Raw genomic sequence first — 25919 nt, forward strand, 5'->3', positions numbered from 1 at the left:
AGAGGGTCTTGGGGACCCCAGGCGTTCTAGGACCACAGTTTTAAGAAACACAGCACTGGAGCAACTGGTTGGAGCAACTGATGAAAGATTTACATAGCAAAAATGTTTTGCTAAGCTAATGAGCTAATGAAGTTGTCAATTCTTTCAAAGGCTTAATGTTATATGGAGGAAGAAAAGGTCAAATCAGCAATCACCTTTGTTCCTTAGGACATTTCTAGCACAACTGTGTAGTGCAAAGTTCTTTCTCAAATGCTCCAAGCTTTCTTTTCTAAGATAATTACTTACCAGAACAGTCATGTGGGTGTTATTCATCTCTTGCTTCACATTCTTATGGTTGGTGGACTAGTTCTTAAGCATGTCAGTGCTCATGTTATGTATTCATTCTTCTTTTTCAAGAGGACTAAACAAGATCTAATGTACTCCACGCAGAAGAAGGCAAGGATTCCTACCAGATTGTGCTCCTACTGTTTGGGAAGGACCCCACACTACTACCACCTTGCTCTTTCATCCTGTGAGATGGCTGACAGTTCCTGTGACAGAAAAAGGAAAGTCTGGGCTAACAAGGATCTATGTGAGAATACAGAAAAACTGGAAAAGTGAGTATGCCTGGGAGTGATGTAGCCTTTGTAAGTAATATCTGGACCTGCATTTAGCATAAGATCCCTTTGGAGCCAATCAAGTGGCTAATTTGAATGTGTTTGCTGCCGCCATGGGGTGTATCTCATGTTTCTAAGGTTTTTAACTCTGTAAGCCGCCCGGACACAGTGTATGAGTTGGGTGGCCTTATAAATGTGTTTAATAAATAAATAATAATAAATAAGCACTAAAATAATCTGATTGCTGTTATGAAAAGTTGTTGTCTTACAGTATATTCCCTCCTCTTGTTCAGTCCCAAACTTGAAAAGAATATTTTGCACTGTTTCTGGTTTCATTTGAAGTCTGTCTGCGTATGCATAATGGCACAGCCCTGCCTTGATGAACTGATTGCTGGAGCTGCAGAACATAATTGTAGCTTTTGCGTGAAATTTGTAAATATCTACTGCTGTCACTGGGCTTTGTACAGGAGCTTAGTTACTGTCAGTACTAAACCCATTTAGAATTGCTGTGCAGTGTTGGCTTATCACGTGGGAATGTTTTTTTTTTTCTTCTTACTCGTCCTTTGTGTTTGATCTTCCTTTCATCAGGCTTGAGCAATGTGTTGGGAAGACTTTGACTTGACTATAAAGTGAGGGCCGAAAAGGCAGCAATTGATGGAACTGCTAGATCCTTGCCTCTTACCCTATTTTTATATAAACCTGTCCCTCCCTGGGTATCCATCTCTGAAGAAAACAGTATACAGACATACATAATTCAGAGTGACTGAGATGCTTTTGCAAATAAAACTCCTGGCCGAGAAACCTTTAATGTGCTAACTGCTGAATAATGGAAAATGCAGATTTTTCTTCGTATTTTTCCAAGGGAAAGCCCTATATCAAGATTTCCCCATGATTAGATATCTCTTGGGAAATAATGATGGGAACAGCATTCAGTAATTCTTTGCCTAGAACAGACATGAAGCTGATTTTTAATCTTCTGTATTCACTCTCCCCATCCCCTTTTAAAGCTGGGGTTACACTGGTTTTTTTCCAGTCCTTGGGAACAAAAGTTAAAGGTTGTCATAAGGAAAAATGGGATAATTCTATTTCTTTAATTTATATGTCTGCCCATCTCAAATTCATGACTCTAGGCAACTAACCACAATTAAAAGCTATATAAAAACATAACAGTATTTTTAAAAATGCATAAATTCAATCGGCAGCCGAGATTTAAAAAACTACAAACTCACATAACCACTTCATGGGCTCTGCCACATCTGGATCCCCAAGCTCAGTGACAAAACCTTGTCTTTAAGACCTTACAAAAAGCTAGCAGGGTCAGACCAATCTAATCTCTGGGTCGATGATGTTCCAAAGGGCAGGAGCCATGACAGAAAAGGCTGCCTTCCTGGGCCCCGCCAGTGACATTCCCTAATAGACAGGACCCAGAGCATGCCTCTCCTGCCAGACCTAATGAGACAGGTAGATATTATCAGGGAAGGCAGTCCCTCAAATAACTTGGCCCCATGCCCTGAAATGCTCTATTGGTCATTACCAGCACCCTGAATTGAACCTGGAAGCATACAGATAACCAGTGCAGCTCATGGAGCAGAGAGGTAACATGCACTGATTGAGGAGCACAGGTAATTGCCTGTGCCACTGCATTCTGTACCAGCTGTAGCTTCCAGATGCTTTTGAAGGGCAGCCCTATGTAAAGCACATTGCAGTAGTCCACTTGGGAGGTGACCAAGGCATGACTGACCACAAGCAGGGCCTTGCAGTCCAGGAACAGGCACAACTAGTGCACAAGTTCCTTGAACAGGAGCTGTGACTCCAGCAGGATGCCCAAATTGTGCACAGGTTCTGCTTGGGGTAGTGAAGCCCCATCCAGAACTAGAGATAGAAAGTCCCCTGTACCATCAGATGACATCACCCAGTTGCTTCATGTAGATATTAAACAGGGGAGGAGAGAGAACTGAGCCCTGAGGAACCCTGAAAAAGAGGGGCAGAGGGCTGGACTCCCCCCCAATCAACACCAACTAGAACCAGCCCAGGAAGAAGGAAGACAACCAGCCAGCAGAGTGCCACCCACTCCCCACAGCCAATCCAGAAGAATACCAAGTTTGATGGTACTGAAACAACCAAGTGGTCAAGAAGAACAAGGATGGATGCACCACACTCCTCCCAGTCCCACCAGAGGTCATCCACAAGTGCAATCAGTGCTGTTTTAGTCCCAGATCCAGGCCTGAATCCTGACTAAAAGGGGTCCAGATAATCTGCTTCTTCCAGAATTCTCTGTAGCTGGTGCATGACCGCCTCCTCTACAACCTTCCCTAAAAAGTTAAGGTTGGAAACTGGACAAAAAGTGTCCAGTACATTTGGGTCTAACAGTGGCTTCCTGAGAAGGGGGTGAACCACTGCCTCCAAAAGATGGTGGGACAACCGCCCGTCTCAAGGAAGAATTCACCGTCACAAGAACCCAGCCACACATGACCTCCCGGGAAGCATTAGCCAACCAGCAAGGACAGGGATCTAACACAGAGATGGCCAAGCTAACAATTAATTAGAATCTTGTCATCAGGACCAACAGGATCAAATTCCTCCCAGATAACCAAGCAAGACTGAGGTCCAGTCACCTCCATAGGACCTGCTCCAAGGAAAATCCAAGTGACTTTGTCTGACATATGCCCAGTATATTCCTCATAGTCATGTCTTATACGTTCCTACATCACACAGTTATCCATATTCAGTCTATTCCAAGAGCTTTTAAACAATTAAGTTACCAAATCTTGCATTTGTTAAACTTTTTGTAAATAAATTTTCTTTCATCAAAGCACCCTAACCCTCACAGATTTGCTCTCCTTTGTCAGTTCTGTGTGACAGATAACTCTGATTTCTTTTTAAATACTTTATCACACAAAAATCTATTTCCCCCTTTTCACTGTCTAACATAAAACATTCAATCTGTTTTCCAGCATGGCAAGAGCTTTGTTTCTTTAAAAGATCATTTTGTTAAGTTTCAACTGCAAGCATGTCCCATAAAATAGCCTATTCTTAGTGGAACCAACCCACATGGAAAATAAATGGTTTCAAATCTGAAATAAAGGGAAAAAATGTATTCCCTAGCATTTTTGGATTTTGCTTGGTCTAGGATGCTCAGTTTCCCAGCTGAAACTGTGGTTGAGTCTGTCCATGTGTTGTGAGATTAAGGAGTTCTCATCATGTCTTCTGACTGCCAGCTGGTGTTCGTGGATGCGCTCTGCTAGTCTTCTGCCTGTCTGTCCTACATAGTGGCTGTTACAGTGTTTACACTGTATGTTGTAGATAACTCCTGTTTTTTCTTCTTGGGCTACTGGGTCTTTTGGGTTATTTAAGATGTTTTGAAGAGTTTTAGTTGGTTTATGTGCTACGGTGATGCTGTGTGCTTCTAACAGTCTGTTGGTAGTTTCTGAGATGTTTCTGATGTGTGGCAGTGTTATCCTTTTCATAGTTTGTGTTGGTTGTGCTGTACCAGGTTGAGTGGTCAGGCACTTTTTGATAAAGTTGAGGGGGTATCCATTTTGCTGGAAGATGCTGTATAGGTGGTCTGTTTCCTTTTTATGGTGTTCAGGGTTGCTGCAGTGTGTTAAGTATTCATCTGAATAACGTTCTTGCATGGCTCCTCTTGTGGGAGGTTGGGTTGTTACTTTGGTAATGGAGCACTTGGTTAGTGTGGGTTGTTTTTCAATAAACTTGCATTTCTAATTTGCCATCGTTTCCTCTGCTGAAGAGGATATCCAGGAAGGGTAGTGTGTTGTTTTCTTCTTCCCTTGTGAATTTTATTCCTTTGAAGATGTTGTTGTTTCATGTGTCTTCTCTAGTGTTTCTTGTTTATTATGATGAAAGTGTCATCTACATACTGGATCCATACTTTAGGTTGTTATGTGTGGGCGTGCTCTAGTTTCTAGATGCTGCATTAGTCTCTGCTATGAGTCCTGAGAGTGGTGGTCCCATGGGCGTTCCTCTGATTTGTTGGCATATTTGTCCATCAAACTGAAACCAGGTAGTCAGGCTGAGGTTCATGAGGTCCATGATTCTGGCTATTTCTACCTTAGTATTTGACTAGGTCAGGCATGTTGCACAGACCTGCTGCCATGGATTCTTCTGCTAGTTCTGGAGGGATGGACGTAAAGAGTGCAGTGACATCGAATGACAGCATAATTTCATCTTCTTTTTTCGGTCTTTGATTTCTGCAGGCACTGTAGTGGGGAGTTCATAGAATATTCGCTCCCCTCTGTGAGACGTCCAAGCATTTTTGCAAGTTCTTTGGCTATGTTGTATGTTGGGGTGCCTGGTAATGATACAATTGGACAAAGAGGTGTATCAGGCTTGTGTATTTTTGGGTGTCCGTAGAAGTGTGGGAAGATGGGTCCGCTGCTTTTCACCCACCATTGTTCTTCTTTTGTGATTCATATTTTAAAAGATTGTTATTTGTATTTTAAAAGAAACTGGTATGGTAAATTAAATTGACTAACACACCAACTTCAGAATATATAGATTACTGCAGAGCATATTTCTCCAACTGTTAAGAGAGTAGCTGTTTCTCTTAGTATCAAGAAGCAGGTTCATGCCAAGTGCTCATATACAGAGATCCAGGACCAAGGACAGAAATGGGTACCTGTCCTACTTGTCTCTGACTTAGTCAATCTCAAGTAGAAACGCTGACCCAAACCCTTAAGAGCCAGTGCATAGTGATGAAAGAGTTGAACTGGAAAGGTAGAGATCCAGGTACAGGGATACTCACTGGATGAGGCTGGGCTAGTCAGTTTCACTCAGCTCAACCTACTTCAAAGGGTTAGTGTTGGGGAGGGGAATTTTGGAAGAGGGAGTGCTATGCACTGTTTGGAGGAAAGGCAGGATACAAATCCAATCGAAGAGAATTTCTCCAAGCAGCAGGCTGTCATGTTCACTGATTCCATGCAGTTTATACATCGTAACGTTTCACATGCCATGGCGCTGACGCGCGTTTCTGTTTGGGAGGGAGCTGCTGTGAGACCTTGTACCAAGCTCTGTATGTGGAATCAGGACAATGGAATGTGTTTGGGTTATTTTCTCTGTTCAAGGCCTTTTCCCACAGACCATCAGAAACTGTTAGGAGCACCTGGGATTGTGAACTTCAGAAGACTCTACGGGGGGGGGGGGGAGGGATTTCATTTGCACCGAGGGTTTTTAGTTTGAATTTGGCACGCTTTCATCATTCTCAGCTTTCTCTGTGATCCTGCATACTATTCTTTAATAAATCAGATATCTTTGAATTCACACTCATGAGTCTGATGGTGTTTTAGAATAGGCAACCATTACACAGGCCAGAGCAACAGATCCTGCAGAGATGGAGCAGGCGGTCTCCTTCACGGGTGGGCTCTTGAGGTTCCAATGAAACAAGCAGCTTCCTCTCTGGGAATGATCAGCCAAGTGGCTGCACTGGCGAAGGGAGATCTTGAGGCCCTAGCTATCGTTTTGCTGTGAAAAGAAAGGGTGCCCCAGAGCAGACGCGCCTCCAGCCACCACGCTTTAAACCGTGCGCCTTTTTCGGCGACAAGGCGGAGCCGGCTCACTCCACTGTAGGGTCTGGAGGGACCACACGCAGCCCTCTGGTACCTCTTCGCTAGGCCACGGCGCCCTCCCCGCATCTTGAAGATTCTTCTTTCCAGAGGTGGCGGAGCGCGGAAGATGAGTCGCTCCTGTGACTCACGCCTCACCTCCTTCTCCGTAACCTCGAGGGAAAACTGAGCCGCGCCAGCAACGGGTCGCTCGTCGCCCCGCTCCAGGGAGGGCACGCTCCCGCCTCGCGCCTCCCTTTCGCTCCCCTCCGCCGCCTGGCCGCCCCTCGCGCGCTCCAGCCTATTGTTCTCCCGCCGTTTCCTTCCTCCTCGCCTTCCTCTCGGAGGTAGGCGGGGTTTTCCCGGCTCGGCTGACAGTTCGGGGGCGGGCCGGAGCCGGTGAAAGCGGGAGGCTGGAGCCGGCTGCCCGGCGGGACTGAGACGGCGGCGGCGGGGGCGCTGCTGGAGGCAGCTTTGGGCCTGCTGTGCGGCACTTCGCCTGCTCGGCTGCCTCCGCGCGGGCTGGCAAGCCAATGAGGGCCCGGACTCCGGCCCTCGCTGCCTCAGGAGCTGCCGGGAGCCCCCCGTGCCGACCGCCGGCCCGAACGGGGGCGGGTCGCCCGGACCCCCATGCGGCGGCTCCAGGAGAAGTTCAGGAGGTGAGCCGCGGCGGAGGTTTATTGGGGGAGAGAGACTCCGTTACAGGCGAAGTCTTGGCGGCGGTTCTTCCTCACTAGGAGGAAGGCAGATTCCCCCCCAATGGGTGTGTTCGCCTTTCCCCCTTCCGATACATTAATCTGGGAAATTCTGCATTGTTCCGTTGCCAGACCTTATTTCCTACCGTTCACTGTGTTCTGCCTCGAGAACGGAGATCTCTTAAAATAAAACGTCCTTTTTTAAACACGTGTCTTAATCCTCCCTTCTCCAGTTGGCCGCATTCCGTGGAGTTGACTGAAATGTGGGCTCCGCTATCCCTTTCCTCCTACCTTTCAGGGCATGCTTTGTGGGATTTTGATTTGCCGTAGCCATTTTTGGGTTATGGACCCGCCGGCGGACAGGTTGTGGGGAGGGGACCATCAAGATGCCTTAACTGGAGTTGGCACAATAAGTTTCAGTGTGGTAGGCATGACCAGGGTCAAGTGAAAACAGATTCAGGGCGAGATCATTACTGGAGATTAATTAAAGCAGAGTACAAATAATGTAGATGTGGTTATGTGTGTATACCTCATTCAGGGGTATGTGTAACTCTCTGCCTCTTTTCTAAAGACTGGAAACCTATAAAGGGGCTGTGGTCTTGACTTACTGCCAGGAGGCTTTCACAAGTGCTTATGGATTTAATCTCTAGCACTCAGTTTTGAATGCTGTTAAGGTTGTTACTCTAAAGAAGTTCAATGTATATATCTCAGTACAGGTGGAATTTGGGGGATACTGATGGTTTGTAGAAAGAAGACAGGAAGATACATTAGGCGAGCATGAGTTCCATAAAATGATGTAGAAAAATGCATGTATAGTAATTATAAAGCCACATTTGGGAATAGTGGATTTTTTTCAACTGAATTTTTCCAGGTGAGATTTATTTTGGCTTATAAGCACAGGCTTTTATCAGTAAACTTCATTTTTGCTTCTAATACTAGTCCTTTGTTGTATCTCTGTTGATGGAATACAGCCTTTTTGCTTAGAATATACAAAAAGGTTCATGTTAATACATTACAAGTATCTATGATAAAATTAATTTTGTTTTTTTAGGTAAGTTCATAATGAGATTACTCTGCTGTCTAAAACAAAATCATATATGGGAATGTTAGTCTATGCATCTGATTTCAGAAGTGGTTTTGTGAAATGCAGAGATAAATTGAGGGAATTAATATTTGTATGAAAGTTATTTCTGTTTTCATACACTTAACCAGACATTAATTGGATCTGAGTTTATGGGCACACCTCCCATCACTTTTTTTCTCCATCACATTTTAATTTTGCCTATTTTTTTTTCTTCCCTGCACCATCTTGAATTACCTATTCATGTTCACTGGCCTTCCTCCTAGAAATACAGATACTTATCTTTTCTCAGAAGGGCACCTGAAATTTGAATCCTTGGATTAACTCCCTTTTCTTGTTCTTTTCTTCTAGTATATCTATGCATTTTGTGATTTCCTTTATTCCACTTTATCTCCAAGGTAGAGAAGCCAACAATTGGTACATTCTTTGAAACTGACAATTGAGACAGCTGAAGTTACAGGGAATGCGAGCATTTGGTACTTGCTGTTGAACAGGTTCTTAAAATTATACGTATATGAAATAAGAAGTGGCTATTGTCTCAGCTTCTGAAAAAATTGGATAGACATCGGCTCATGGATGAGAGTACAATAGACATGATTATAGTGCTTTTCTTTCAGAAAGGAAGTAGATCACAGTGAGATGAAGTTTCTCATAGTCTAGAAGTGGGTGAGAGTTCATATATCCGGTGTTTGTCTTGTTCATCTTACTTGAACTACATTTCTCTTTCATGTATAGCATATTAGAAAGCTTTTCCACTTTTTTCCATTTTCTTTTTATTTTTCAGAATCATTCATGTAGCAGTGGGACAGCATTCATCTCTTTGAGGGGCAAAGGAAGAACTGAAAGCCATTTGGGAATAATAAAGTAATTTGGAAATTATTGTGTGATAGTAATAGAGTCTGCTGAAGATGAGCCAAGCATGTGTTAGGTCAGAAATAATAATTCCAAAATACTAATGCAAATGTTTGTCTCTTCTTTTTAAAAAATACGTTATACAGGGCTCAAAGTCACATCTATTGCATTCTCTGCTGCATATAACTATCTTGATGTTTGGAAACTTTCTTTAAAAATGTAAGGAATAATTGGAGCATGATGTGATAGAGACAAGAATGATTTAATTTGAAGCATGACTGGACCTGCCTTTATACATGGTCCAACTCCACATGGCTACACATGCCTATATGTTTTTGACAACAGACATACTGAAGCATTGGCTTTCTTCTTCCTCTTTTATAGTATCATTTTTACTTTGAAAAACATATTAAATGTTTTTTTTTCCTTTCCGCATATGAATCAAGAACAATTATTTGGAAGCAACTATTATGTAATTAAAAATAGATAAAAGAGAGATAATGAGAGTAGGACTGTTGTAAATTTTGGATCCATCCTTTAGTTAAGGGAGACTCCTTAGATCAAACTTTAGTAGTTAGCAGCACCTTGCCAACCTTGGCTGATCTAGAAAGAAAAGGAGGCTCAGCCCAGGTTTGTACTTGGATGAGACCACCTGGGAATTCCAGGAGTGAGAAGTAAAGGGGGGAAAATCCCAGAAGAAGGTAGTAACAAACATCTTTGTATTATTGCCAAGAAAACAATATAGTAGTATCCATGAAGTCTGTCAGAGTCAACCTTAAAGGAGATCTTACCTTTACCTTTCTTAGATCAGAATGGCCAAAACATTCCCAAGTAATTCAGCTCCATATTCTCAAAACCAATATCAGAATGTTAGAGTAATGCTTTTAATTGTGATAGAAGTTTTTATCAACTTTATAATTTTGTTTACACCAACCATGATTATAACCATTGTATTTACTTAGCCTTATTTCGTTTTGAAAATAAACATGAACCAGTCTGATTACCAAGATCCCTTTTTTAGAAATCTTGAGTATCAGAGAGCAATAACAGTCCATCCCTGTCTCTTATCAATGAAGAGACTTATAGCTTAGTCTGGATTGTCTAGTTCTGCAGTACAAAGAGGTGAATTATAACTTGTATTGCAAGAACATCACATCACAATTGGCGTAATAATTTAATTCTCCCAAGGTTTGTGTTTGTTTGTGCCTTTGAGTCAGTCTTGACACCTGGTGACTGCATCAAAAGCCCTGGGCTAGAACCAGCAGGCTTTGAGTTCTAATTATGATTTAGGCACAGAAGCCAGCCGGGTGACTTTGGGCCAGTCAACCCTAGGAAGAAGGCAGTGGCAGACTGCTTCCAAAAATGTTGAAAGAAAATTGTGTGATTTGTCTCTCAAGTTACCAATAAATATTAAGAGAACAAAACTGGAACATTATGTATGTTCTTTTTTGTTCCTGTCAGATTTACCCTTTAAAATCTACCCAGCATCAATCTGCATGTTTATCAGTTTAAGATTCATTTGAATCCATTAAAAAAATTCCAGTGGTACCTTCTGATAAGATGATTCAAGGCTGCAGTATGAGGGTTTAGTCATTTAAATAATTGTACACAAATTAGACCCAACTGGGCATCTTCAGTACAGTATTGTAGAAGTGCCAGTAGACAGTGCATTCTTTTAAGCTTTTATAAAAAGATTAATTAAAATGCAGACATTTGGTAGATTTATTTAGAGGTAGCCTAAAGATTTATTAGATTTATTTAGAGATAGCCTAAAGATAACCTTTTTAAATTTTTTTAAATTAAAAAAAACTTATTAATACAAAAAACCAGAAAAAATAATCCATAAAGCTATGAGGAAGTATAAAATAGCACAAAAGGAAACTAAGCAAAAAGTATAAATATACAGGACATATATTCATGGATACATATACATATATACAAATTCTACAGAAGCATTTAAATATATTTAATCATAATCGCCCATAGCTCATGCTGCTAAAACTTAATAATGTAATGGGGGGGGAATTGCTCATATCTATGAATAGATGCAAAACAATCTTAGGTTTACAGAGAAAGGCTGAAAACTAATTTTGAGGAACAAAAACTGCAATATGGCTACTGATAATTATGGCTCAAGCAGCCTAGTACTAAAAAGATTGTTTCAACCCAGCTAAATTTTATAATGCTGCCCTTTAGAGCTATTTTATATTAAGTGGTTGCCATAAGTAACCAGAAATTACTTGCAACCAAGTACATGGGGTTCCATGCTTATATTTTCATGCATGTAAGTCATGGGCTGAGGAGAAGGGAAGGAACACTCTGTTTCCATTCCGTAATATCTCAGGACAGCTAACTCTTTTGTGGCTTATTTTCAAGCCAACTCTGCTTTTAAAGGAAGTATTCAAGTCATGTTTTGGTGAAACACAATAGAAGAGGGAGAATGGGAATACCTTGTCTCAAAAAGGAAAAGTACCATATTCCCAATATTACCTATAAGCCACTGGCTTGTCACCTGCATGGATTTCTGCTTTTAGACAAACAAAATGAAAACAGTACTGAACTTTTCTTGGCAACATTTTAGAGGCCGTTTGCCATCGCCTTTGAGAGAACGGGACTGGCCCAAGGTCACTCAGTTGGCTTCATGCCCCAGTCTCTAGCTTGATGCCTTAACCACTACACCAAACTGTCTCAAACTGCAGGGACTTGTCCAGGCATTTTCCAGGAGTCAAAACTGACTTGAAAGTACAGAGAAGAGAAGAAGAAAAAGCAGACTAGAGAGTTTCTGCTTATAGAAAGTAGAGGCAGCTCTTATTTCTCAAGATGTGAGAGAAAACAACAAATTTCAATACAATATTTGGGGGAAACTGTACTTATATCTGTTTATTTGAATATCGGAATTCTTAAAATGCAGAAAATAAAGAGGATTACTATATTACTAAATTGGAAAACTAATTTGGAAAAGTACAGTGTAATTGATTGACACATTGTCAGAATTCAATCTGTTAGAAATGTTAGTCATTTGCATTTAAAATTATTTCCCAGTTTTACATAAGATTGGTAGAGGTATGTATCTCTTACAAGGAATTTCTAATTGCACGTATACAAGGAACTAGTAGCTGTGTTTGTACTATATGCATAGCGAAGCAGAATCTAGCCTCTTTGCACATTATACAGTATACTATGCATAGTGTCCAATATAGTTATTTAATAATATATAAAATAAACCTTAGTGGCTAGAAATCAGGATGTGCAAAACTTTTCTGAAATATTTTAAGCTTGAAATGAGCTGTTCCAACTCTACTGGAAATGGTCCAACACTGTTCTTACCATACTAGAAGTATTCTGAGCTTCTGGCATAGTCAGAACAGTATCAGAATATCTCTCAAAAGCTAAAAAACAGCTATTTAAGATGTAAACACTTCCAATCTGAAATATTTTGCACAACCCTAGTTAAGAGATTTGGTGTTAAGAAGTCTGAGGTTGAATATTCTCTTCATAATAGACTGGAATTGTTTGTAAACATATGTGCAAGTTTCTACCCATACGTTATTTTTACAAATGTATGTTGTTTGGGGAGCAAAGCTATAACTTTCAATATGGTTCTACTTTAGAAGTGCATAAAGAAGAAGGTATGGGAGGAATATATGATATCCATATGTATTCTGTTGTGGAAATATACTTCTGCTATGATTGTATGATTGTGGCAGATCTGGCTTGTATTTCCTTGTCTCACATATAATTCATTATAAAAATGGTTCCATTAGAGTCACATAGTTGTGGTCTGTGAGAAATGGTAACAAATCTCCATTTATGTGGGGAACTATATTTATTGTTTGTATTCTGGAAGTGAATGTAGAATGAGTGAAAGGAATTATAGAGAAACACTAAAGTTGATGAAAACATAAAAAATTTGTGTTTAGTAGCAGGATTCAGTTATTTCACCCATAATGCTGTATATCTGTTGCTTTGGTATACATTCTAAGCTTTTCATTACAGGTAGTCCTCATTTAGTGATGACAGCTGGGACCAGTAACCTGATCGTTAAGCAAAACAATTGCTAAGTGAAACTGCTACTGTGCTTATGATCTTACGTCAGCTTTCCTTTGCTTTACAGACCTGCAAAGATCATAAATTCAAGGATTGGTCGCAAAGTTACTTTTTCATTGCCATTGTAACTGTGAACAGTGGTTATCCGAGGCAGTCACCAAATGAGAACTCCCTGTATTTTTGCCTTTTAGGGAAAAAAAAAGAATAGTGAAACTGTTATATACGAAGGGTCATAAGTGAGTGGTATAGAAAAAGCTTTAGAAGTAGCTCAATGTAACAGATGCTGAGTCCTGCTCTGGAAGGATTTATGACTGTTGTGCTAGTATTATTATTTTTTTAAACGGCCTAAAGACATCATGTATAGGAGATTCATGATGGAAAATGGCAATGAAACACATGGCTTACGGAGACTTGTACAGTTTGGTGCTGAAACATATTGCTGAAAACCTTGGGATAATTATAAAATCACTGGAGTGTGTGCAGGGATCTATACAGCCAAATTTCTGTTGGCAAGCTCTAGTGAACTTTTTCCCTGAGAGTGCTAAATCCCTCCACACAACAGTGCCCAAGATTTATATACATACCTCCATTGGCTTTACCCTGGGAAAGGGCCAGGAAGGAGAGCAACATACTAGCTGTGCACTATTGCTTCAATGTGCTATGCTTCAAGCTCCTGGCAGTAGTATATTCTACCTCGCCAGCCCTTCTAACGGAAGAGGAGGATGCCAAGTACCTACACTCAGGACACCCAAGCAGACCTGCTGATGCCCCCTTCCCCATCTTTCCACATGCTTGCTTGTTCAGGGTTCCTAGGTTGCACAAGTACTGCACAAATTTCAACCTTCCCCCCAGTTTGAAATTGGAAAAGTATGTCGTAAGTACTATGTACAATTGCAGATATGTTCCATCTTCATCTCTGTGGCTTTAAAATTTAGATTTTGGTTACTGATTCATTATATTTGCTGCAGGATGATGCCATGCTAAGCAGAATTATTGAAGTTATTTTATCTGGAGTTATAGTTACTAAACAAAATTCTAAGCCTTTCTCTCCATTTGAAACTTGTAAATTGACTGGTGTAGAGTAGATTATAAACTACAGTCTTATTTACAGTGGAGGAAAGGAGAGGGGAAAGATGCTTATTATGGATTACAGTATTATGCTCTGTAGGAATGATAAATCTTTCAAAGTAGCACGTGGGGCACTTTGAAAGATACGTAGGAAACAGAGAACCTGGAATTACCAGCCCCTGACTTTCTGCCTCCGATGGGAAGCCAACTTTGGAATTCAGTGTATCTTCCATGTGCAGAAGAAGTTCTTCCATTCATGCAAGGGACAATCCGAATTCCACCCTGTTACGTTTTGAAGCTGTAAGGTGGAAAGTGAATATGAAAATTGCAAATTGAGAACTATAATCCACTTGTATTAGCAAAGTTAATAATGATATAAAACAGAACAGAGACTATTAAGCAAAACTAGATCATGCACTTGTTTTCAAAAGTGTAGCACACATGAACAATAAATTATGTAAGCTCTTAAATGGCGTCATTGGTAGAACACAATAGATTTTGTGTGAACACCATTTTCTCTATTTTGTATGTTCCGTGTTGTCCTTAAGATTTTTTTTTTAATGACTCATCCTGACGTCCCCCTGACTGAAGAATGAGCGTGTGCCGGTACAGTAAATATTTTTTGTGCCATGTCCTCCTGATGCTGTGGCCACCGCTGAGGCACCTTAAAGTCATTTTTAGTTGTTGCACTTTTAAATAGTGTTTCCCCTCTTGTTCCAACACAATTTTTGCCATGGTTACAATGTCATCTATTTCTGTTTTATCGACTATTCTAAAGCCTTTGACTGTGTGGACCATAACAAATTGTGGCAAGTTCTTAGTGGTATGGGGATACCAAGTCATCTTGTCTGCCTCCTGAAGAATCTGTATAACGACCAAGTAGCAACAGTAAGAACAGACCACGGAACAACGGACTGGTTTAAGATTGAGAAAGGAGTACGGCAGGGCTGTATACTCTCACCCTACCTATTCAACTTGTACGCAGAACACATCATGCGACATGCTGGGCTTGAGGAATCCAAGGCTGGAGTTAAAATCGCTGGAGGAAACATTAACAATCTCAGATATGCAGATGATACCACTTTGATGGCTGAAAGCGAAGAGGAACTGAGGAGCCTTATGATGAAGGTGAAAGAAGAAAGTGCAAAAGCTGGCTTGCAGCTACACCTCAAAAAAGCCAAGATTATGGCAACCAGCTTGATTGATAACTGGCAAATAGAGGGAGAAAATGTAGAAGCAGTGAAAGCCTTGTATTTCTAGGTGCGAAGATTACTGCGGATGCTGACTGCAGTCAGGAAATCAGAAGACGCTTAATCCTTGGGAGAAGAGCAATGACAAATCTCGATAAAATAGTTAAGAGCAGAGACATCACACTGACAACAAAGGCCCGCGTAGTTAAAGCAATGGTGTTCCCTGTAGTAACATATGGCTGCGAGAGCTGGACCATAAGGAAGGCTGAGAGAAGGAAGATCGATGCTTTTGAACTGTGGTGTTGGAGGAAAATTCTGAGAGTGCCTTGGACTGCAAGAAGATCAAACCAGTCCATACTGCAGGAAATAAAGCCAGACTGCTCACTTGAGGGAATGATATTAAAGGCAAAACGGAAATTCTTTGGCCACATAATGAGAAGACAGGACATCCTGGAGAAGATGCTGATGCTAGGGAGAGAGGAGGGCAAAAGGAAGAGGGGCCGACCAAGGGCAAGATGGATGGATGATATTCTAGAGGTGACGGACTTGTCCCTGGGGGAGCTGGGGGTGTTGACGACCGACAGGAAGCTCTGGCGTGGGCTGGTCCATGAAGTCACGAAGAGTCGGAAGCGACTAAACGAATAAACAACAAACAATGTCATCAACAGTGTGGTTGCTGGTAAAGTCATGGGTGGGATCTGTCTAGCTCGATTTGGCTACGTTAAGACTACTGTGGACATACTGCCTCCCTTCTTATTGCTCGGGTCTGCCCCCATCCCCAAGGAAGAAACCAGAGAACTGATTCTGCAGGAGCATCTGCCTACGCATTGCCCAGTCAGCACTTTCCAAAGCATTTGTCAGGTCTCCAACAGGCTCCTTATCACAGTGATTTAGTGCTCTTTTGAAAGAGTGCTTCTCAGGTCTTACGCATGGTTGTACTTTTGTTATTACTTTGGTAAGGGTTGGCACCATTTACTTTCTCCATTCTTGCTCCTTGGCTGGCCATGGGCTATTTCTGGTTGTTGCCGGACACAAGGACAGAACTGGACTTGCTGCCAACACTGGAATTCTTTTGCAACACTACTTGTGTCCCTCCTCGCTGATACTGTCATTTTTATTTTATTTTATTTATTAGATTCGGTGCCATCTGACTTCAAGTGATTGTGTGTGGCTCACAGTGCACCAAATAAGATAAAAACAATATAATAAGAAACAGCATACAACAAAAATCCCACTTCATAATAAACCAAAGCAGTTACATATCCCCACAGTATGCACAAAGCTTTCCTTTTAAAAAAATCAACCAGCCCAACTGCCCCCCTGAAAGATTTTGGCCCTGCTTGTTCTGGTGGTATCGCTATCATGGGACAAAATGTGGGAGCAGAATGTTGGGAGGTTGAGTTGCAGCATTTGACTCCTCAAATGTTGCCCACTTCACTGTACATGTTAAAAGCCAAAGTCTAAACTTAGGAATGCATGTATTATTTAAAGCTATGATTGTTATAACTTAGTGTAAATACACTGTTAGAAACAATCTAACTAATAAATTCAGTGAGCTGGACAACAAAATGAGTGTTTTTGGTTGAATTACTGTAGTCTGTTTGATACTCAGTTAAATAATCGTTCAGCTGAAATTTGAAAGACTGATTTATACATTCAGAATCTATATTTCTTTATTTCAAGTTCCAATCAAATTTGACCACTATAGTACTTTACTGAAATCACATGAAGATTGAGACAGAATGAAAGTTGGTCAAGAATGGTGTAACTAACGTCTGTTGGAAATGTTTACAGGGTGAAGGAACCTTCTACCATCTTTGGTGGACTTGTGAGAAGGCTAAAAAGTTCTGGGATCAAATATGTATTACTATTCAAAAGATTCTTAAAGTAAATATACAAAGAAAACCAGAACTTTTTGGGGGGGGATTGATGGAAAAGGAATTAGAGAAACCACATGGAGTTTTTCTGTTATATATGATCACAGCTGCAAGACTGTTATATGCACAACAATGGAAAGATCCACAAATACCTATGATTGAAGATAATCCAATCTAAATTAATGCATTTGGCTCAAATGGCTAAATTAACAGCTTTAATAAGAGAACACTCTATTTCTACCTTTATATTAACTTGGCAACCACTTTTGGAGTTTGTTGTTGTTTATTCATTTAGTCGCTTCCGACTCTTCGTGACTTCATGGGCCAGCCCACGCCAGAGCTTCCTGTCTGTCGTCAACACCCCCAGCTCCCCCAGGGACAAGTCCGTCACCTCTAGAATATCATCCATCCATCTTGCCCTTGGTCGGCCCCTCTTCCTTTTGCCTTCCACTCTCCCTAACATCAGCATCTTCTCCAGGGTGTCCTGTCTTCTCATTATGTGGCCAAAGAATTTCCGTTTTGCCTTTAATATCATTCCCTCAAGTGAGCAGTCTGGCTTTATTTCCTGGAGGATGGACTGGTTTGATCTTCTTGCAGTCCAAGGCACTCTCAGAATTTTCCTCCAACACCACAGTTCAAAAGCATCGATCTTCCTTCTCTCAGCCTTCCTTATGGTCCAGCTCTCGCAGCCATATGTTACTACGGGGAACACCATTGCTTTAACTATGCGGACCTTTGTTGTCAGTGTGATGTCTCTGCTCTTAACTATTTTATCGAGATTTGTCATTGCTCTTCTCCCAAGGATTAAGCATCTTCCTGACTGCAGTCAGCATCTGCAGTAATCTTTGCACCTAGAAATGCAAAGTCTTTCACTGCTTCTACATTTTCTCCCTCTATTTGCCAGTTATCAATCAAGCTGGTTGCCATAATCTTGGCTTTTTTGAGGTGTAGCTGCAAGCCAGCTTTTGCACTTTCTTCTTTCACCTTCATCATAAGGCTCCTCAGTTCCTCTTCGCTTTCAGCCATCAAAGTGGTATCATCTGCATATCTGAGATTGTTAATGTTTCCTCCAGCGATTTTAACTCCAGCCTTAGATTCCTCAAGCCCAGCATGTTGCATGATGTGTTCTGCGTACAAGTTGAATAGGTAGGGTGAGAGTATACAGCCCTGCCGTACTCCTTTCCCAATCTTAAACCAGTCCGTTGTTCCGTGGTCTGTTCTTACTGTTGCTACTTGGTCGTTATACAGATTCTTCAGGAGGCAGACAAGATGACTTGGTATCCCCATACCGCTAAGAACTTGCCACAATTTGTTGTGGTCCACACAGTCCAAGGCTTTAGAATAGTCAATAAAACAGAAATAGATGTTTTTCTGAAACTCCCTGGCTTTTTCCATTATCCAGCGGATATTGGCAATTTGGTCCCTAGTTCCTCTGCCTTTTCTAAACCCAGCTTGTACATCTGGCAATTCTCACTCCATGAATTGCTGAAGTCTACCTTGCAGGATCTTGAGCATTACCTTACTGGCATGTGAAATGAGTGCCACTGTTCGATAGTTTGAACATTCTTTACTGTTTCCCTTTTTTGGTATGGGGATATAAGTTGATTTTTTCCAGTCTGATGGCCATTCTTGTGTTTTCCAAATTTGCTGGCATATAGCATGCATTGCTATCATGCATGACAGCATCATCTTGCAAGATTTTGAACAGTTCAGCTGGGATGCCATCGTCTCCTGCTGCCTTGTTATTAGCAATGCTTCTTAAGGCCCATTCAACCTCACTCTTCAGGATGTCTGGCTCTAGCTCACTGACCACACCGTCAAAGGTATCCCCGATATTGTTATCCTTCCTATACAGGTCTTCTGTATATTCTTGCCACCTTTCCTTGGTCTCTTCTTCTTCTGTTAGGTCCTTGCCATCTTTGTTTTTGATCATACCCATTTTGGCCTGGAATTTACCTCCGATGTTTCTAATTTTCTGGAAGAGGTCTCTTGTCCTTTCTGTTCTATTGTCTTCTTCCACTTCCATGCATTACTTGTTTAAAAATAATTATTTATCTCTTCCCGCTAACCTCTGGAATTTTGCATTTAATTAGGCATATCTCCCCCTATCACTGTTGCCTTTTGCTTTCCTTCTTTCTTGGGCTACTTCTAGTGTCTCAGCAGACAGACATTTTGCCTTCTTGGTTTTCTCTTTCTTTGGGATGTATTTTGTTGCCGCCTCCTGAACAATGCTGCCAACGTCTGTCCAGAGGTCTTCCGGGACCCTATCTACTAAGTCCAGTCCCTTAAATCGATTCTTCACCTCCACTGCATATTCCTTAGGAATATTAGTGAGCTCATATCTAGCTGATCTGTGGGTGTTCCTTAATCTCTTTAGTCTGATCCTAAATTGTGCAAGAAGAAGTTCATGATCTGAACTACAATCAGCTCCAGGTCTTGTTTTTACCGACTGTATAGATGTCTGCCATCTTTGGCTGCAAAGGATGTAGTCAATCTGATTTCGGTGTCGTCCATCTGGGGAAGTCCACGTATAAAGCTGTCTCTTAGGTTGTTGGAAGGGAGTGTTTGTTATGCAGAGTGAGTTGTCTTGGCAAAATTTTATCAGCCTATGTCCTGCTTCGTTTTGTTCTCCCAGGCCATGCTTACCTGTAATTCCAGGTGTCATTTGACTGCCCACCTTAGCATTCCAGTCTCCCATGATGAAAATAACATCTCTTTTAGGCGTGTTGTCCAGTAGGTGCTGCAGATCCTCACAGAACTGCTCTACTTCAGCTTCTTCAGCATCTGTGGTTGGGGCGTATATTTGGATCACTGTGATGCTAGATGGCTTGCCCTGAATTCGAATTGAGATTCTATCGTTTTTTGGATTGTATCCAAGCACTGCTTTAGCCACTTTACTATTAATTATGAAGGCTACTCCATTTCTTCTGTGGTCCTCTTGTCCACAGTAGTAGATCTGGTGGTCATTTGATGTGAAGTGGCCCATTCCAGTCCATTTCAGTTCACTGATGCCCAAAATGTCTATCTTTAATCCTGACATCTCACCAATAACCACATCCAATTTGCCCTGACTCATAGATCTTACATTGCAGGTTCCAATGGTGTGTTGATCCTTAGAACATCGGATTCACCGTTCACCACCAGCACCGTCGGCCGCTAGCCGTCCTTTCGGCTTTGAGCTAGCCGCATCATCACGTCTGGGGCTAGTTGAACTCATCCTCTGTTCCTCCCCAGTAGCATTTTGATCATCTTCTGATCTGGGGGTCTCATCTTCCGATGGTATACTGACATATCTCTGATTGTACTGATCCATTTAGTTTTCACGGCAAGAATACTGGGGTGGGTTGCCATTACCTTCCCCAGGGATCGCATTTAGTCTGACCTCTCTGTCATGACCTTCCCGTCTTGGGTGGCCCTTCACGGTTTAGCTCATGGCATCATTGAGGTGCTCAAGCTCCAGCACCACGACGAGGTAACGATCCTTTGCTGAAGACTTTTGGAGTACTTGCTTGTAATAGAAAAAAAAATGATGTTTTGACTTTAGGTTTTAGAAATTAAATGGTTTGTAGTAATAGAAATAGTGTTATGATAGGTTAACTAATTGTATGAGATTAGACTTGTAAACTGACCTATATCTGATTGTGTTGATTTTTAAAAAAAAGATGTATGTACAGCCCGAATCTAGGAAATAGAACCCTCAAAGAAGTTTAGGTTTACTTATCATAATTTCAGAAAATATTGCTGCCTTTTCTACTATGGAAATAAAAGAAGGTGGAGTAACATTTCCAAATCATGCTTGTATTACCCAACATCTTAGTAGCTTTGTTTCAGGATAGATGCCTATTGCTGTGGCCAAGGTTTTCTTTCCCCAAAGTAATGTCAGAACAAAAGGGATGTACTGTGCATTGGTGCGTGGCAGTTTATAGTTGCACAATGTTACTTTCAAATTCTAAATGCCTTTTTGTGCCAAGTGGGACATAAAGTGTGGAAAGATAAATCACTTTTACTGAATTCTAAATTTTCATTGTGTATGTAGTTATTTAATGTTCAGTATCAAGAACATCAAAACCTTAAATGTTTTTAACTCAATAAATGAACGCATTCCTTTACATTCTTAGCATATTAATCTGCACCAGCCTAACATCCTGATTATCTCAACAGATTCATGAATCATCCAGCTCCAGCAAACAGTCGTTATAAGCCCACTTGCTATGAGCATGCTGCTAACTGTTACACTCATGCGGTAAGTAAATTTACTGGAAGTCAATTCATATGATATTCCAAATAATTCTGATTCCTGTCCACCATATATACTAGCGTATAAGCCATCCATGGATAAGCAGACCCTCAAATTTTTAAGCAAAATACCATGAAAAATGTACCATCTGCAGACAAGCCAGTTGTGAAAATTAAAACACAAATATTTCAAGGTTGGCTTATCCTCGAGTGGCACATTTTTCATGGCATTTTGCTTAAAAGTTTGAAGGTCAGCTTATCCACAGATGGACTTATCCATGAGTATGTACAGGATATATGGGTACTTTTAAAAAGTATTGCTATATATACTTATGGATAAGCCCATCCATGGATAAGCCAAACCCAATTTTGAGGGTGTATTTTGGCACCTAAATTCTCAGCTTATCCATGATTATATATGGTACTTTAGATCTGATAGTATGTTAAATCATGATGGTGAATAAGCTGTTACTGGGAAGTACCCTTAACAAAATGACATTGCTGACTTAAGTGGATGTTTTAGGAGTGGAACAGAGTCTAACTGTTCCTTCAATAATGAGTATGTGGGTCTTCAGTTCATATTTTTTAAAGTTCCTTAAAGTCTCATGAAAGTTGGTCCTCCCATAAACTAATAAACTAATAAAGACATTCTGTTACTTTGGAAGGTTTACATTGATTGATTGATTGATTTTAACAAGTTTTTTTTTAACAAAGTAGTATAAACGTTGAAGGTTATTTTTGTTTAGTTTTATTTTAAAGTGACTCTTCATAAAAGAATGAATTAATATTGATTAGTGTGTTGCCCATATGTAGTTGTAAGTGGCAGCACCTGGCCAAGCTTGTCTGGGACTGGAGGTTAAAGAGAAACAACCCTGGTCAAATATTTGGGTCAGAGTCCACAAGAAATCTCAGGGCCATTAACTATGTTGGAGTTGGAAAAAAGTCTTAAGAAGGCAGTAGCAAACCACTTCCATGTTATTACCGAGAAAACTGGATGTCCGCATGTGATCATCTAGAGTCAAGTTCAATTCAAGGGTGCATTGTTTTTGAAAGAGAGAAATACCCAAATTCTTATAAAGCTTCAATTCATGATCCCCCAAAGAGATTATTATGTTAAATTATTTGGGCACAGTGATTGGCAAGGCACAAAGGCAATACATTATTAACAGTTCTTGGTGCTGAATTGATAATTTATTAGATCAGAGATCTTTACTTTTGTTTTGCATTGCTTTACTTCATTTTTCTGGTACATGCTGCTTATGTAATAAAGATTGTAATGACATTATTGTTAAAGAGAATCACTATTTGTTCTTATCTCTGTTTTGGTTTGTGTTTTGTTTGGAAGCTGACTACAGTTTTGGCAGTTGATGCTAAAGTGATAGTTCAATCAAAACCTTGTAGGTTCTTCTCCATTGCTTTCCTTTCACAGGAGATGAAATTTATTAAGTTTATTCATTACATTCATTAAATACAGTAAATTCATTCAATGTTGTGTCAGGTATGAATTCCCTCCCCCTCTTGTCCCCAAATTATCATAACAGTAAAATGAAATACTGGATTTTGGAAAACTTCACTAGAAATAACATTTCCCCCCCTTTCTCTTTCCCTCTGGCAAAATGTTTCACAATTATTAAAATGCTGATCAACAAGTAGCTTGCTTTTTATCTGGTCTGTGTCAGCTATATCATTCTTCTGTTATTTCTGAATATCCTCCTTTCAAGTTTTCCTTTTATATTTGGTTGACCAGCAATTGTAGATTAGATAGGTAGTCGGATAGTTAACATAGATGCAATGGCCCAGCTGCTATTAGATATTACTGTTAAAAACGTACCAGTTGCTTCATTATTCCCCAGTTGAGAAATCTTTCAAATAACATGATACATATGTTTGTTTTTTAAACTCTTATTAGAGTATTTTTCTGGAATGATTAATAGATTCATTTTTGGTTATAAGGTCAATTGTTTCCTATAACAATTGTGCTTGAATACTGGAACTAAGGAGGCATTTGAAAATATATTGATTAGTATATATGTATTGGCTGGTATCACAATAGTATACAGAAAGTATTTAGCCAATTCATGTATCCTGGACTACACAGTCTTAGAGATCTTCATAGAGTATTTAATGCATATAAGTTAATGAAATGTCCAGGCTTGTCATCATGCTCTTTAGAAGCAAATGCATCTTGAGCAGGCTGTGAAAATATGTAATCATTGTACTTTGTATTTTAAAGCCAATGAAGCAGTTATAACACATAAGCATGTCATGCAAAATCTGGTTTGCCTAACCATGTGTTTTTCAGCAAGCTATAGTAGCCTGGTTCACAAATAACACTAAGCTTAAACTATGATTTAAAATGGCTAGTTTACAGGTTGCACTAAGCCAACATCCAGCAATTTTAGAGAAGACATTAATCATACATCTCTATATCTAAAGCATATGCATTAGCTATTTTGTAAGTAGTTTCTGCTTTTTTTCATTTGCACGATGAATTTAACTTCAGCATATTTTGATCTCAGATATAACATATTGTCTGACAGTTTGGTGCTGCTTTGAGCTTTGGGATGTGGTATGTCTTTGTGATACAGCAATTCTGTAACCAGGAGCTGCTGTTCAAGATAACTGAGAGATCTTGCAGTTAACTGCTCAGGGTGTTTGAGAGAATTGTTCCTCCTTTCCATGATAAAAATGCAGATTAAAAATATATATTTTTAATCTCCATTATCCCAGTACAAAACAAATATATTTGTTATGTACTGGGATAATATTCTTGTTTTGTTTTAAAATCCCACTTATTTTACTTCATTTGAAGCAAAGGACAGAGAAAAGAAGAGTGGCTGAGGTATTAGGGCTTTGACAGCTATCCCAGATGAAAAGTCTTCTGGGCATACATTCCACGTGCCCAGGAGACCCTGGGAAGGCTTTCAGGCCATTCATTGTTTCTTTGCTTTAAGTAGGGGATGGGGGGGTACTTTGTTCATGAGCCAAATGCCTTGTTGAATTATTTGCACAGCCATAGGAAGTACAGAGGGCAAAATTATAAATGGCATAAAATACAGAGGAGGGACACAGCAAGTAACGCATTCCTGTTTTTCCCCCTAGTTTCTTATTTTCCCAGCCATTGTTGGTAGTGCCCTCCTTCATCGACTCTCTGAGGATCAGTGGGAAAAGATAACAGCATGGATGTATGGAGTTGGTCTGTGTGCACTTTTCATCGTTTCAACAGTGTTTCATATTATTTCTTGGAAAAAGAGTCATCTAAGGTATATATTTGCAGCACTTTGTTCCTACATTCTAATTTGTTTCTAAGGGTGTGTTTTTTAAGTAAGTCTTTTATGTTATCCCTCTGCAGACTTTAGAACAAAATAGATTTGTTACAGTGGTCCTGCTTGGTACAATTTATCCTTTGCTATTTTAAATATTGTGGAGTCCTTGGTGCTCTCTGAGCCTTGTTGTTTTCTTGCAGACATTTCATTGCCAGACTAGGCAACATCTGCAGCGCGACTGAAGATGTTGCCTAGTCTGGCAATGAAGCATCTGCAAGAAAACAACAAGGCTCAGAGAGCACCAAGGACTCCACAGTTCAACCCTGAGCTACAAATATTCTCTTCAGTTGGTATTTTAAATATTCCCTAATATCTGGACTGCAAAATATTTTTGTCTAGGGAGCTGAAAATTAAGCTACCAGGAGCAAATGGTGACTTCAGTAGCATTGATCATAGGAGCTAGTCCCACTCTCTGCAAGGAGTGTGAATTCCCTAGAATATTCAGTCGCCACATTTCTGCAAGGTTAATGCCATCAAATAATCCAGAAACATCCTTTAGTTAGTCTCTCTAAAGCCCATTAGCAAACATGGAACCTCAAGATTAAGAAGTACAACCCAGATGCTTATACTTCCCTAGAATTATACACTCTTGCAACAGTTGGTTATGTAAGAAAAGCAAATCTTACTTACTTATTTATTTATTTTCTATCCAGCCTTTATTATTTTTTATAAATAACTCAAGGCAGCAAACATACCTAGTACTCCCTCCTCCTCCTGTTTCCCCCACAACAACAACAACCCTGTGAGGTGAGTTGGGCTGAGAGAGAGTGACTGGCCCAAGGTCACCCAGCCGGCTTTCATGCCTAAGGTGGACTGGAACTCAGTCTCCTGGTTTCTAGCCCATTGACTTAACCATTAGACCAGACCAAACCGCTAGACCAAATCTTACCCTTTTGCATCCTCTCTTCTGATTTTGGGAAAAAAAATTTCTCCAAAGCCGGTTAGCTTATGTTCATCCTCAGTTTCAGCACACAGTCTAGAAAGAACCTATATCGCTTTTTTTAGTGCCATTTTGACACATTAAAAAATGGTTTTTAAGTTCATATCAGTTCTGGCTCAACAGTACCTCAGTCTACCCTCAGTGCTCCACTGCAGCTTATGCCTGTTCTTTAAATAGGTTATTATTTGAAAGCTGGGGCATCCAGCACAGCCATAATTACAAGCAATCCTAGTGTTGTTCTTCCATAGATAAATTTCTAAATCCCAGCAGATTTATGAGGAAGAATTCTCAGAATTACCACATTTTTGGAATAGGTACAACTTAATTCCATCTCACTTAAATACATACTGGAAAGTAATCTGTGCATCCATAAACTAGACTATTTGCATTGTTATTTCTAATTCTAACCTTACTTATGTCTGCTATTATGTCCTGCCTGAGTCATCTTCCTGT

At 40.4% G+C, this 25919-nt stretch overlaps 1 protein-coding gene across 6 annotated transcripts in view; it reads left to right on the top strand.

Annotated features, from left to right (window-relative positions):
- The first annotated feature begins 222 nt into the window (after positions 1 to 222).
- MMD (monocyte to macrophage differentiation associated) overlaps positions 223 to 25919 on the top strand; it is a 35266-nt gene continuing 9569 nt past the window's right edge. For 2 of the 6 annotated variants that reach the window (XM_063293596.1, XM_063293599.1), the window contains exons 1-3: positions 308 to 596; positions 21126 to 21207; positions 24303 to 24463. In XM_063293596.1, the coding sequence (XP_063149666.1) occupies positions 331 to 596; positions 21126 to 21207; positions 24303 to 24463 (509 nt within the window). In that variant the 5' untranslated portion in view covers positions 308 to 330. The other 4 variants (XM_063293598.1, XM_063293601.1, XM_063293597.1 and 1 more) reach the window with 4 other exon arrangements.

This window comes from Candoia aspera, chromosome 2 (genome assembly GCF_035149785.1).
Source record: "Candoia aspera isolate rCanAsp1 chromosome 2, rCanAsp1.hap2, whole genome shotgun sequence".
Taxonomy (NCBI): Eukaryota; Metazoa; Chordata; class Lepidosauria; order Squamata; family Boidae; genus Candoia; species Candoia aspera.